This window comes from Strigops habroptila, chromosome 4, assembly GCF_004027225.2.
Source record: "Strigops habroptila isolate Jane chromosome 4, bStrHab1.2.pri, whole genome shotgun sequence".
NCBI classification, from domain to species: domain Eukaryota; kingdom Metazoa; phylum Chordata; class Aves; order Psittaciformes; family Psittacidae; genus Strigops; species Strigops habroptila.
Window position 1 is genome coordinate 72,783,846 of NC_046358.1, and position 15,189 is coordinate 72,799,034.

Consider the following 15,189-nt stretch of genomic DNA (forward strand, 5'->3'; position numbering starts at 1 on the left):
GAGCAGGTGGAGCCAGGCTCCAGGCTCTTCAGTGGGGAGATGAGGAGCAATGGCCATAAACCAAAGCACAGAAGGTGCAGATTGGGGTACACAGAAAAGCTTTGTCACCAACAGCGAATCCATGGAACAGGTTACCCCAAGAGGCCGTGCAGTCTCCCTCCTCAGAGACTGCACGATCCAGATAAAGCCCTGAGAAACCTAGTCTGACTCACACCTTTGAGAAAGGTACTTCTGGTGTCAGAAGGCATGGTGGAAATGCTGAGCCACTAGCCCACACACTCTCAGTCTGCCCAGTCCACTAACTGAGATGAATGTGATGTTTATGCAATTAATGTAAATTAAGTGTCATGGATTAAAACTGACTCATCATTGCTCTTAATCTTTGTAGCTAACCTTATTTGAGTCACAATGTGCTACTTTTTATTTTAAATTAAACTTGCTCAGGAAAGGACAAGCTCAATAAATTTGCCACCTGCAAAGCAGCATTATTTGCCCTTATTTTTGTTACTACTCTTGTTATAACGAGTCATCGTTGAAATTAAAGCCTGAGCTTCAATGGCTTAAGTCTGTATGGGTCTCCAGAGGGGACAGGCTGCCTCCCCCAAAACATTTGTATTTTCACTGCAACTCAAACTCAAAGCTTGCACATTTATGAGCATCCTTCAATCATTTTCCTCAATTTGTACTCATTTATTCATATGTGTGGACCACGGCAAGAGGCGTCAGTGGTCACTGTACCTGCGAGAACACTTCATCAGAATTCTTAGGGGAAACCAAGTATCACACGAGATATAACAGAGTGTGAGCTAGGACTGCGTAACTTGAACAAGTGTCTCACTTCTGAAACATCATTTCAACAGACTCAAGCTTAAAAAAACCCCACAACCTGAGCAAGGATGTTACTGACAGAACAACACAAAGCTTTTATTTAGTGTCTATGAGAAATCTTACTTGACTTTTTATCTCAGTTTAGAAGTGAATTTTCATCTCAAGCCAGAGATAAGAGGCCATAAATTTGTTGTGAATTTGATTATGGGCTGTCACAGTCAATTGACAACATTTGCCACTGAGCAGAAAGTTGTGTTTTTCTTTTGTTAATGAGATGCTCAGCACTGAGAAGAACAGAACATTGACATCAAGCTGCTCTAGTCGCAGAGGAACACATGCACATTCTGTTCTTGATACCTGGCTACAGAGAGAGTACGTGGAGCATTGCAAACAACTGAACAAGAAAGCACTGATCCCATCACGAACATTAATCAAGGGCCCTCCCTCAGTGTGTACTGCTCAAAAGAAGTACTTTCACAATAAAGCTGGTGCTTTATCTGCAGGCAGAGCCCGGCACACACTCCTATCTGCAGCAAGGTTTGCCAGCACAGCTTCACCAAGGGCAAGTCCTGCCTGACCAACCTAGTGGCCATCTATTATGGAGTTACTACATCAGTGGACAAAGGAAGGGCTACGGATGTTGTCTATGTGGACTGCTGTAAAGCCTTTGACACAGTCCCCCACAACATCCTTCTCTCTAAATTGGAGAGATACGGATTTGATGGGTGGACTGTCCAGCGGACGAGGAATTGGCTGAATGGTCGCATCGAGAGGGTAGCAGTCAATGGCTGAGTGTCTGGATGGACAACAGTGACAAGTGGTGTCCCTCAGGGATCCATATTGGGACCAGTACTCTTTAATATCTTCATCAATGACAGACGGTGGGATTGAGTGTGCCATCAGCAAGTTTGCAGATGACACCAAGCTGAGTGGTGCAGCTGACACGCCTGAGGGATGGGAAGCCATCCAGAGGGACTTGGACAGGCTCAAGAGGTGGGCCCATGTGAACCTGATGAGGTTCAACAGGGCCAAGTGCAGGGTCCTGCACCAGAGTCGGGGCAACCCCTAGTATCAATACAAGCTGGCAGATGAAGGGATTGAAAGTAGCCCTGAGGAGAAGGACCTGGGGGTACTGGTGGATGAAAGACTGGAGATGACCCAGCAGTGTGCACTTGCAGCCCAGAAAGCCAATTGTATCCTGGGCTGCATCCAAAGGAGCGTGACCAGCAGTTCAAGGGAGGTGATTCTGCCCCTCTGCCCTGGTGAGACCCCACCTGGAGCACTGTGTCCAGCTCTGGAGTCCTCAGTACAAGAAAGATATGGACCTGTTGGAGAGGGTACAGAGGAGGGCCACAGAAATGATCAGAGGGATGGAGCACCTCTGCTATGAGGAATGACTGAGAGAGTTGGGGTTGTTCATCCTGAAGAAGATAAGACTCTGGGGACACCTTACTGAAGCCTTTCAGTTCTTAAAAGGGGGCTATAAGAAAGACAGGGAGAGACTTTTTAGCAGGTCCTGTTGCAACAGGACAAGGCGTAAATGGGTTTAAACTAAAAGAGGGGAGATTCAGGCTGGACATGAGGAAGAAATTCTTTACAATGAGCATGGTAAAACACTGGCACAGGTTGCCCAGAGAGGTGGATGCACCATCCCTTGAGGCATTCAAGGCCAGGCTGGATGTGGTTCTGAGTTACCTGGTCTACTTGAAGATGACACCCTGCCCAGGCCATGCCCAGGCTAAAGCCTGCTGGATACCCAAACTGTGCAGGGAGGTGCAGACTGATGGGGTTTAATGCTGCCCTCCCAGTGGATTGGGGCAGGTTTCAGAAATTGGAACAGGGGACCAACAACAGCTTTGATGCTCATATGTGGGAGAGAGGGGTCCCATTCATTCTGGGCTTTGGAGACAGCAGATCCCATCATACTTTAAATTGAGTCATTAAGCATTATCAGTTTAAGAAATAAGTCAGCCCGCTACAAGGAGGAGGGGATGCCTTCAAGTACTTAATGTTTTAATTCACTTACCAAGTTCTGTGGCTGCTGCAGAAGCTTTATCAGAGAGGGATGGCTGTAACCTAATCAAAAAGAACAAAGAAAGAAAATAGTTATTTCCATCTGGTTTCAATAAACTAACGTGAAGAGTAACCTAGACAATAACCTTAACTTAATGCTTGACTGTTTCTATGTAACTTGTGTATGTTTTAGCTACTAGTAATAGAATTTCTTTTGAAGTTAATGTATTTTAGCTTCAAATGTATTTTTACAAAATATATTATCTGGAACTTTGGTACATATTTTGTGTCAGGCAATAGCAAAACTTATTTAAGTACTGAAAGTTAAAAATTGAACACAAAAATAAATGAACATGACATGGATCTTTTGCCTGCCAAGGCCTAATTGAAGCATTAGAGTTCCTACCTAGCTACTGTGGAACTGATGTTAATTAACCACTTGCTCGCTCTCCTTTCTAGGTTTCCCACAGGTACTTGGTTTCTGTACAGCGCAACATGTGAACCTCTCCCTCAGTTAAGAGCAGCTTTGCATTCTGCCAATGCAGCCCACAAGCCGTTGTTTCTGTCAGTCACCATTTAGCTCTGGTATAGAAGCGTCTCCAGTCTCTCCTCCCTGAAGCAGGCTGCTAGCTATTCTCACTCACCACAACCCTGACCTGCTCAGCTTGTGTGGCTCTCACCATGCAGTGACCACCCAATACCGTGGAGGCAAGCTCCCCATGCAGCTCTGTCCTTTACAGTAGCTGGAGCTACACATTCATAGCAATCTTTATCATCCTTGAATATCAAGCTGATTATTCCCAACACAGTGACAGAGCTTCCCCCCTCCCTTCCTACCCTGTGCTTTTTAACTGATCGGATTTTTCTTCATTGCAAAATCAACATTCCCCCTGTTACACTTTTCTTCCATGCTGTTCCTCAGTATTTGGCAGCTGACCATACAAAACAGACATGCAAAAATCCACATTTACTGTTTTCCCGAAGAAAGCTCACGTAGCAATTGTAATTTCACTGCATTACAGTGTACTAAAAAAACATCAGCAAGGGCTTTTTGTCCCTCAGCAGCTCCAGCCGGGTGGTGCAGGGTAACCTTACTAGTACAGCCATGCTGTTCTCAGAGCTGGCTGTTGGTTGCTGAAGAGCACATGCTATGGCAGACCCAGCAGGGACAAGCCCTGGAACTCCAGCAGAACTTTGCCAATGGCTTTACAGCGCTCCTTGACATCAGTCGCAGTTGGGCAGCGTTCACCACACCACCCTCTACAGTGCTACCTCCACACCCCGAGCAGAGTGCTGCCAAAATGGGTTTTGAGATGTGGACGTACTGGCCTTCACGCTGTCTAGAATTCATACACTGGCATTTATCTGCATGCATGAAGATGCACATTCCAGCCAAGCACACTGCAGATGTTCATGTGTGATCATTAACAGTCCCACAAGAAGGAAGAGGCTCTCTACACAGAGTCATGCACTTGGACCAAATCTAACTCGCCACAACCCCTTCACCATTCCAAGACACCTGCCTGAAAATCTTTGTTTCTCATACATTCACATACCCCAGCTGTGCATCACCATAAAAAAAACCTGTTTGATAAATTGCTGTCTCATGTTAAAGCAGCAGATTCTGCTCTTTTCACTTTCTCCCATGACCAGTTTTTTGTTCCTTCTGCTTTTCCTTACTTTGACAAAGTGTTACTTGGGAAAAGATGCAACAGTGTGTCCTTTTTACCCAGAAACATCAAGATAAGAGGGATGCTTTGGGTCTAACACAAGAAGGATTGATGTTCAATGGTGCAACTTGCTTGCTTACAGGTAAACCAACCTATCTGATATAAAAAACCCCAACAAAATCTTCAAAGGAGCCCACAAAATTTCATTTGAAGCCTGATTTCTAATGTATGAAATGCCAAATCCAGAGATTAACATCATCTTTTATATACCCTTCCAGAAACAGTTGGAAACTTCATCCTCCCTACTGCTCAAGCAGTCAGCCCACTCTAATTTTATCGCAAAAGCTTATCAAGCCAGCGCAGCTGAATGACAACAGTCCTGATTATCCTGGCTGAGCAATGGAGCTTTAGGCTACTGCATTAACAAATCAATTATAAATTGTTTTGAGTATTTTAGTTCAAAACAAGGAAATATCCAGATTGTTTTAACTGTGTGTCATGCTGCAAAGAATCTGTTGAAATTATTATCAAGAGAATCCAAGCAGTTATTTGTGACACAGACAACTAAATCTGCATTGCACCTGCTGTCATGGGAAGAACTGTTGCTAGGCTGAAAGCTGTGTCACTGTGAGCTGCCGCTGTGCTACTGCTGAGAGCACCTTTGAGAGTATACCTGGTATTTCAGAAGTCTCCAAACTAAACTCACAGAACTTTGTTATAAATAGCTACCACTGCTTAGGAAGCTTAACCATTAACTCTGCTATTGCTATTGGTAAAGACAAGTAACGCTGCTGCTGCTGCTGTCAAGATGCATGAAGAATGCAGAGATGTTTGCATCTTCTCTTAAGTAACACAAATTCAAGGCTTCTGTTACCCATAACTTACCCTTTCCCACGCATACAAGGTGTGTTTCCCATTCTCTTCACTTCAGGCCCAGTGGCCCTCCTAACACCCCCTATTCAGCTGGTGCATCCTCAAACAGGCCCCAGGCAGAGAAGAGAGAATCCTTAGAGCCCGCCTGTTTCTGAAAGATGCTGACCTGGTACATGGGTTCATAGTCATAAAGTAATGCCAGGAAGAACTAAGTGGTTCAATAACTATTATATAACTGTGGCAGACAAAGTTAAGAAGCTCTAGGCTGAGATGTCAAACAGTAGTGTGTTTCATTGCCATGACCAGTGCGAGGGTTTGTAGCTTTACGAATCCACTCTCAAATACACTCCTTCCAGAAGTGACAGGGCTGGCTCTTAAAAGGACACCTGCTTCATCACTTTTGCTGTGTGTCTAGATCAATGTGACAGGAAAGTACATGTCCCCAGGCTCATGAACGTGCCTCTCTGCAAGAGGAAAAAAACTGGAGGCTGCTAAAACAATGAGATGGAGAAAGCCCGAAGAATCCATTTGAACCAAGCAGCAGGCTGCTGTCAATAGTATCCAACTACACCTTTCCACATCTCCCCAAACAAAAACAGGCCTTCCCAGCACTGAAACCCGTGTCTCATTTAACATTCCAGGATGTTTGCTAGTAAACATGCCAATAGAATCTCCTCTTGCATTTGACTCCATAGTGTTTCTAACTCCAGACAGACTAGATACAGGTTTAAAGGAGTATATTGTGTTACAGCTTCCCAAAAAACATGATAAAAAATCGTTTTAATTTTTGGTTTTCAGCAAGAAACAGCCCAGAACATCTTTGCCTGGAGGTTTTTATACTTTAATTCTTATCTCTCCACACAGGCATTTATTACCTCTCAAGCTCTGCTGATAAATATGTTCTAGTGTGGCAGACCATTATTAAATCTCAGGGCATCTTGACAGATTCATAAAAGGTTTTATTAGATTTACTTGCAGGGAGATAAGCACAGATGACTCGCAAGCACATGTGATCTTGTTTGGGTGTCCCAGTCTAGAACCTAATGCTGTCACCAAGAGCGATGTTATTAGTAACCTCTGCAGCTTCAGATGGTCAGTCTTGTCATTCAGTGCAACTTAAAAAACCCAAATGAATGCTGTGTGGTCAATTAGACTTAGGTCAGCCTGTAAATATTCCATTTACCCTTTGTCGCTACACATCACAGCCATTATCTGAGAAGGTGTATGAAGAACTGCACTATAGTTCCTTTGTGACTCAGGAACATGTCCTCTAGGACAAAAAAAACACAGTTTATTCTCATGAGGGCATTGCCACACATGAAGGAGGAACTAGATGGCTTAGCTGAGGATCAGTTATAGGTAATGGAGTCTTATATCTGTGTCACCAGTTTCAATCAACCAGAGAGAGTAAATTGCAGAAGCCCGTGCTCATTTCTGCCTGTTAAGAAAATACTTAAACATTTTATACACAAAAAACTATATTAAAAGAGGTGTGCTTGCACCATCAAGCATCAGAAAGTCAGAAAGCCTCAGTACACTGTGTGAACAACCTTAATTTCATTCTTCTGGAGTATGCACTGACTTTCCTTCGACTACATGACCATGCGCTAGTTTCTCAAATCAGCATTTCTGGTGTGAAGAACGGGAGGTCTTGAACACTGAATGCACTTCCTTTCCTAGACCCCTACTGTTCAATCCCATTCAAGTTAGATAAGCAGTGGCACACAAGCATTGTGTTCCTTTGTCTCACCCCTGTTTCCACATTAGCAGTGAGAAAGTTTTCTTGGTGCAGCATCTAGCTAAAAGATAAAAATTACCTAGAACTTCTATTGATGAAAATAAGCCGCAAACATCGAAGACCTCTGAATGATTACACATTTACTGAGGTGCTACACGAGAGCAAAAATATTAACTGTCTGCAAAGGAGACTGGGATAACTGCAAACCCACTGCCATAAGACCCACAAGGTCTTAGATAACAAAATTTTGATAATGACCTGAACAGCACTAAATTCTGTTTCCCAATAAAGGAGGCCTGTAGGGATGATTTTGAGTCCTCATAGTTTCTATACATAGCACAACATCTACCTTTTAAATTACCCCAGCACTTCTGCTCTTTTTGCTTTTGCAGAAATGTATTTTTAAGCAAGTGATAGGAACCATGGACAAGGAACAAACTGAACACCTACTGAAACCTGTATTCCTTGCAGTTGAAGCCTACACCTCTGCCTTGCTGCTTTTCCTTCTTAAAATTCTTCATGAAAACATAAAATCAACTGACTTTCCCAAGCAGTTGATACATCCCGTTGCTTGGTTCCTCAGCCTGGCTGGCCTGCCTTTGCTTCCAGCCAGCGCCACAGTTCAGTGTTTGGTCTTCTTTCATCCTACTGGAGTCCATATGGAAAACTCCTTTTTTCAGTTCTTTTGAGATGATAGAAGTGTTAACTAAAGCATATAATTTATTGTTAAAATGTTCAAATTATGTTTGTTAATGTTTAAAACAGTAACATACTCTTACAGAATCACAAAGTAATAAATCCAAGCAAACAAAGACCACCTAAATTGTGGAACTTGCATATTCAAGTTAAGATTAATACTAGAACATCTTCCACGTACTACTATGTACTTCCAGTGAGCTGTCAGTATTCAATTTGTAGTTTCTTCAGCTATTCAGAAATACCACACATAATACTCAGTATTGATGTGTACCCTGATTGCAACAAGGCATACCTTATGTCAGCTTCGGGTTTTTATTCAACCATCTTCCCTGGTAGTGGCCGAGATAAGAAAATGATAACTTGAGGACGAAGCAAGAAGTTTTGGTACAACTGCCTCCTACCTATTGGGATGGATGAAATCTGAGAGTAGAGATCCAGCATGCGATTGCCATCTACATCTACGAGGTAGTTCCCTCGGCTCTCTTCATAGTTGCAAAAAAAGTGTACAGCATCTGCATTCTTAAAGGAGAAAACAAACAATTAATGCTTTAAAATGTAGCAGTGTGTAGGTAGGTGCAACTAATGGCTCTACAGCAAAATCCGATAATATCTAACAATAAGATACAAAGACACATTATATTAATTGCACAGGAATTAACTGTAGCTCTTTTTATAAAGAGGGACTGTTAAAAGGGCAAGTATGCACTTTTTCCACAGAAATGAAGCACAGGCTTTGAGGAACTGCTCATCTGGGCAAGGCAATATGCACATAGGTTGACATACTTTTAAGCTCAGGCTCAAATATATGTATGTTTTCACTGCCCACTTCATACCAACTTAAAAGGCATGTATAGTGTTTAAAGAAAAATCACTGTTCCCAGCAAAATAACTGCAGTATCCAAAATATACTTAAAAAGATTTTTATTCAGATGTCCATTCATTCAGTGTGGAAACTCAGAGTCAAGTGTTTTACCCTTTTTTTTTTGGCATGGAATTAAACATACACAACAGGATTTCAAAACAGGTTCCAAAATCACAGTATTAACACCCCCAAAACGCAGTAAACTTGACAAGTTACCTGAATGCCACTCAGCTGCTTCATTAATTCCTGTAAAAAAACAAGCAAACAAAAGAGTCTCAGGTATGTAATTACCACATACTGAAGGAGAATGTATGCTTCTTTTTTATGATCACATAAATCATATGCAAAACTTGCAGTCCTGTGTGCTTACCTAGCAACCATACTTGCCACATGGACTTTCACAGTGCGTCTTGCAAATATTACAATCAAAACTAGGAACTGTGACATGCAGAGCTACATGGGCTGCAAACACAGTTTAAGTGTAAATCTCCCCAAAGGGAAAGCTGCCTCTTCTGTATTGATCAACTGAAACCAAGAGAGAAACCAGAAAATAAGAGAAGCCAGAGTCCTGCAAATTGGAACTCTTGCTTCACTCCAAAACCAAAGTATTACTTCACATCATATAAAGCCAGCTGAGTTTCTGTTTCAGCAGGAGCACAAGTGACCAAGCCTCATGAGATGTTTCATCAAACTGATGCTCTTCTGCTTTCAATTACTTTATATGTAGAGTTGGCAGTTGAGATTCAGATCTCTCTCTCAGAGAGAGGGCATTTCATTCATGAGCTTTTCACTCTCAGCATCTTGATAAAAGTGGTTGTGAATTGCTGTTTATTCATAACAGATTTAAGGGTTGGAATTAAATTTGTTTTCTAACAAGTTAAACACAGCTAAAGAAAAAAGGAAAACAAAACCCCACAAAATCCAATATCTACTGTGCTTTGGGAACTTACTCTAGATCGTGGTCCAGGAACTTCTGTCTTCATTAGAGGTCCATCATAATCAAAATCTACATCAATTTTAGCTGCAGCTTGACTGATATATCTGTGTCCTGTAAGAAATAATGAAAACCTGAGTACAGACCATATTTTCTGTGCTCTCCTCTCAGAATAAATATCCATACCTTAACAGACTGAGAACACTTGACAGATGAGACCAATTACATTGTACCGTATGAAGTGAACCAAGTATCTTTGACAAGTGTTAAAATAAAACTAATACCAGGGAGGTGGCTTTAAAAAAAGTAAAAAAACCAAGTGAAATGACAAGGCAACTCTAGAGAAACAGAGACAAATCCTGCTGTAAAGGACAGGGACACTCAGAGCACATCTCTTTCCATCTCTGTTGTTGAGTTTGTCCACTACACCTTTGCTGTAAATTCCCCACTCCTGTGCAGAGGTGGCTTCGTTTGCCATCAGTAATAACCAAAAAGCCTGCTGGAGTCCACAGGTAAAAACCCTTGCAATGTTCTGCAATAGCTCAAAGAGCACCGTTTGGGTAAGATTTGTCTCAGAAAGGTAAATGGTTATGTTTAAAATACATTGAAAGTCTCATGTGAATCCAGCATCTTGCAGTGCAGCTCTGAAATCTGGGTCAGAAATAGTGACAGTTTTTCCTCTGATCCTGCCTCTGACCTTGCTGTTCTTTATCCACATGTGTAATTGGGGAAGCATAATAAACTTGGCATCTTAATGAAACCAAAAGGCAAAAATCCCCTGTGCTTCATCAGTAACAGGCTCTGCTTCCATTTCTGAAGTAATGGTTTCAAAATCCAGGGTTTAAGCATACTTTATATGTCAGAGACAGTTCTGGTGAGCATATATTCCAAGTATGTACATATTCCATTAAAGGGATTACAGGATAATATGGGAATTGTACATTTGCAACAAAGGAAGTAGACTCAAGAGCTCTACCAAGGTGACGAGCAAGAGACCATGAGCTTGCTCCGAATCCTGTGGTTAAGTGTAGAACTGCATTAACGCTCTTAACAATTGCATTTTTGTCAGGGAGCACTTGCAAACCTCTACCCAGCACAATGTCAACAACAAATTAATCTTCATATGCTTAACTTAGGGGTATTACACTTGGACCAGAACAATACCTGAAAGATAAGGGCCTAACTTTAGTCTGTGATAGGCATTTTTAAGTTGGTGCAATTTAGATAGCCCAAATGTTTGGATAGCCCAAATGGTTTGCCTCAGTTTGTGTCAGCCCACACTAAGATGTCTCAATCAAGCTTGATTTTGAGAAACTATCGAAAAAATTACAGCCCTTTGGAAGCGTCTCTAACTGAGCACTTAAATTCACTGCTCATTTTGGGAAGACTTTGTCTGCAAAGATGATTATTCTTAGCTTTAATTCTAAGCCCTTATATCTGAGATGCGTCAGTGCCTCTCTGCAAAGCTATTAATAGATTTTGTTACAGCAACACCACTTCATTTTGGTGCCATTCTGTTTAGAGTTCATGTAAATTGGAGACCACATGACAACTGCTCCACTGGAAAAAAAGCAACTGCATATAAAAGATCAAAAGCCACAAAATTCATAGCCAATAAAGCTGCAGATTTAGTAGACACACTATGAAGTCTAAAAGGGGAAAAGAGACCAAACTAAGCCTTTTGTGCACCCTGCTCCTCCCTGATGGAGATCACAGCAAAGCAGTGACAAATATTTCTCCTTGTGTGTCCTCTTCTCTCCCTCCCTCCAGGCTCTGGGTGCTAGCTGATATGATAGAGGGGAAAGCACCAAGAGATGCACAAATTATATAGGGCATTTTGGTACTCAGCAGTAACAGCAATGATAGAGACCCTGTGCCACCATGTCCCCTGTCCATCTCCCCGGGTTCTCCTGCCCAGAGCAGCAGCTGACAGGCACACTGCCTGCATTAGTCTTTCTGAGTCCTCATAAAACTGCACTTGTTGGGACAGCGACTAAAGGTTTCCTCTCCTGCTAACAACCAAGCCACTCCTGCAGATATGCAAGGTGCTTGACTGCCAGGCTCTGAGCCTGAGACCAACAGTGAAAGACTTCCTGGCCATCACCCGTGAGGTGTGGATTACATCTTCCCTCTTCCACTTTGCTAAAGGACAATCTGTGAAGTATTTTAACAGGTGAGGATTCTAAATTAAACGCAGATTTAATTATTCCTCTAAGAAAATTCTGTTGTGGATATTGTAAAGGGCACAGTCTCCCCTGCAAAACCCCACATATTTACAGAGCTGCACAACAGGGAATTAATTTGGAGAGTATTTTACTGCTGTCTTAACTTGTTTAACACCACAGGTCAAGAGGAGTGTGGTGTTAAACCACACTTCCATCAGCCAGGCTGTGTACCAAAGACCAAAACCAGTCAGCCTGCTTTGCAGATCATCATCATCTTTTTGCTACTATTTATACCTCTTTTGCATGGGTCTGTTGAACTAGGTGTTTACTGGGGGCACACATAAATGATTAAAACCAAACCGTATTTTGCTGTGCAGTGCTGCACTAATTCACCTTGGCATAGCTCATGTCTACCAACAGACAGGTTTTCATACACACAGACTGGTCAAGTGAAACTAAAACATACAGGTCTTCCCTGAAGAAGAGTTGATTTAAAGATCATTTTTATCAAATCGGTAGTGTTGGTCAGTTTGTGAGAGCGTATTTTTTTAAACAGCTTCAGGAGCAGCTTATCCAAACCACAATCATTTTCTGCAAACCAGAGCCATCTGAAAAATGAGCAACACAAGTGACAGGTTTCCCTTCATTCACTCGTTATCTCCTAAAAAACATGCTGCACACCATCAGGTGCTGCAAGCAAGTGACTTCTAGGCTGATTCACTGATACAAATTTCATTTTATATACTTGTTTTCAGGAGCCCACAGAGCATCTCATTTTATTAATGCCAGTATAATGGCAGCTCTGCTGATTTACTGATCCTTACACTTGCCACAGAGTTGTTCCACCTCCTAGCTCAGGCAAACACTGTGGTTTGAATTTGAAGGAATAGCTTGCCATAAATATATTGAAAATGCCTGTGTTACCAGATCAAAGGACTTTGAAAAGGTTTGGGTTTTTTTCTTCCCTTAGGTAGAGGATGAAGAATACAGGCTAGAACAAAACCCTCAACATACTAGCAAAGCTGCTGACAGCAAAAGCTAAAACCAAAGTGGAGTTAATCCTCAAACTTTTTATTTTTTAATGAAGCTCTTTTCCCTTTAAGAGTATAACGTAAATGATTGGCACAAGCTCACACAGTTTCTAGCAAGGTCAAGAGATTCATTCCAAATAGCCCACTTCACTACACATCAGATTGGCATACTTGTTCACAGGGTTGGTTAAAAATAAACAGAACAACCCAAATTTTAAGAATACAAAACTGTGGTTCCCCTGCTTCCCCCTTTTAGCTCTGGGTTTTTTTTCTTCCCCTAGTCTTCCTCAAGTAAATCAGGATTCTGATCAGAAATCTTCATGACAGTCTAAACAGCCAGCTCCTGCAAAGAGCTTGGCCTCCGTGTGACCTGCATTAGCACACATGGGCTGTGCAAGCCTCTGGTACTCACATGTAAAGAGCTCTCCTCAAAGAGCATCTTAACAGCAAGGAAACAAACTGTCTTACTGCCACACGGCAGAGAGATGACTTTTGAAGCCTAATGCTACCTCAGTGCTCAGGGACCTGTCCAAGAGCTCCTGATAATGAGACAATAGGAAGCACAGCAGTTTTTATTAGCTAAGGCTCTCACTCATCTTGATGCTACAGAGTTCAGTGAGGTATTGCCACAGCACTGCCTTCAGAGGCCCGTTTCATCAGGGTCACACAGGCTGTCCTTATTCTACAGGCAAAACTTGGAGCTCAGACTGCTCTCAACAGGCACTGATGCCAGAGCCCTGGTGAAAGACATTCTGGCCACCCCCTGCGTGAAGACTCCCCAGCTTTTTGGCATTCCTCACTCCGGATACTGCACCACACTTTGTGCTCCAGGCCCTGAGTAACCGCAGGGCACACGGGTGCTGCCTCTCGCTCCCAGGCCCTGAGGCCCTGCACTCACAGCACAGCTCTGGGAGGTGGCTCACTCTCCTGCCAGGGCTTTTCCATGCATTTGGATGCTGTGTGACCGCCGAACACATCAATACCTGCTTTGTTTTGCCTAGAAGAGGATTTCAACCCAGAGACTCTGTCTCTCTTGCTTCCTCTCACACCAAGTATCAGTATTGCATTCTCCTAAATGATACAAGTAAATGCAAGTAAATTGGATCACTCACTGTAGTGTTTCGTCCCCTAGTAAACTGCAGTGTGCTCTGCTCAGCTGGCATTTCTGTCTTGAAGGTACTCAATGTACTTTAAAACTTAGCCCAAGTTATGCCTGTTTGATTTTTTTATATCAACTGATCTTGCAAGAGAGCTCTGGAGTCATCCCTTAACTCAGGCTACTCCAGTTTCATACTTAGATGAGTTTAGATGTTTGCATGTCAGATCTTGGTTTTGAACACTGCGCTTTGCCTCTCCAAAAGACAGCAGAGATGAGACACACAAAAACTGAGATTCTCAGTATGTCCAAGCAAGGTACTTTCAGTCTGATGGTTGTCTGACTTCATTAGTTTAAAAGAAAAGATTTTTCTTCAAAAGAAAAGACGGAAGCTCAACAGAAATGTATTACTGGCCTAAACATCCTCACGGATTATTATTTTTTAAACCAATATAATTTTATGTTAATATGCTTAAATTCATATTACACTATAACTTGTATGTAAATCAGTACCTAGACAGTTAAAGTTATGCTGTTGAGCCAATGGACCAAGTCAATCCACTGACTTTCTACTGAGGTCTACGATCAAACTGCAATAGGAAAAGAGTTTCTTGTGTTGTATGAGCTTAACTGAAGAGCAAGACCAAATGGCATGACCTCAGCTCTCATCTTAAAAGTGTGTAGAGGTAATGGGCTACAGCAGTGTCCATCTCTGAAGCAGCATTAGGAAAGCTCTTACATTTAACTAATATGACTGAGAACAGCATGCTCTTTTCCCTGGTAAACAAAGCTATCTTTTTGCATCATGGCAAAAGTCAAAACCTCGAAGTATGTGCTATTAATGAACCTCATCATCAGAGAGCACATCAGCTGAGTGATTTGCAGAGTTTTCTACTGATCTCATTTAAAGAGAGTGGGTACAATAAGTTAAATTCTATTTTCCTTGCATCTTGCAGACTTCTCAAAGCTCTATGCAACATACATCATCTTTCTAAACACTTGGATAACATCAGCAAATAATCACATCCTTCCTTTTCATCTAAGAGGATGTCATGATTTGCTAGCAGACAGAAAAGCTCATTTTCCTACTTCTCTTCTATGCTACCCTCATCGCTCACCAGGTGTCTCACTCCACAATTTTTAACAAAGTACCACATTGCTATAGCAACATAATTGCTGTAAGTACACCCTCCTAGCAGCTTATGATGTTGGTAGTCACAAAGAGCACTACTGTTAGCAGGGCTCTGTGCTAAGTAGTGATCTCTGATAACAAGAGTCAA

At 42.1% G+C, this 15,189-nt stretch overlaps 1 protein-coding gene across 3 annotated transcripts in view; it reads right to left on the reverse strand.

Moving 5' to 3' along the window:
- Positions 1-15,189, reverse strand: part of ABAT (4-aminobutyrate aminotransferase) — a 53,996-nt gene that overhangs the window by 11,872 nt on the left and 26,935 nt on the right. For all 3 annotated transcript variants that reach the window (XM_030481236.1, XM_030481235.1, XM_030481234.1), the window contains exons 3-6: positions 9,634-9,731; positions 8,900-8,929; positions 8,223-8,340; positions 2,855-2,904 (exon numbers count right to left, since the gene is read on the reverse strand). In XM_030481236.1, the coding sequence (XP_030337096.1) occupies positions 2,855-2,904; positions 8,223-8,340; positions 8,900-8,929; positions 9,634-9,731 (296 nt within the window). The remainder of the gene's footprint in view (positions 1-2,854; positions 2,905-8,222; positions 8,341-8,899; positions 8,930-9,633; positions 9,732-15,189) is intronic.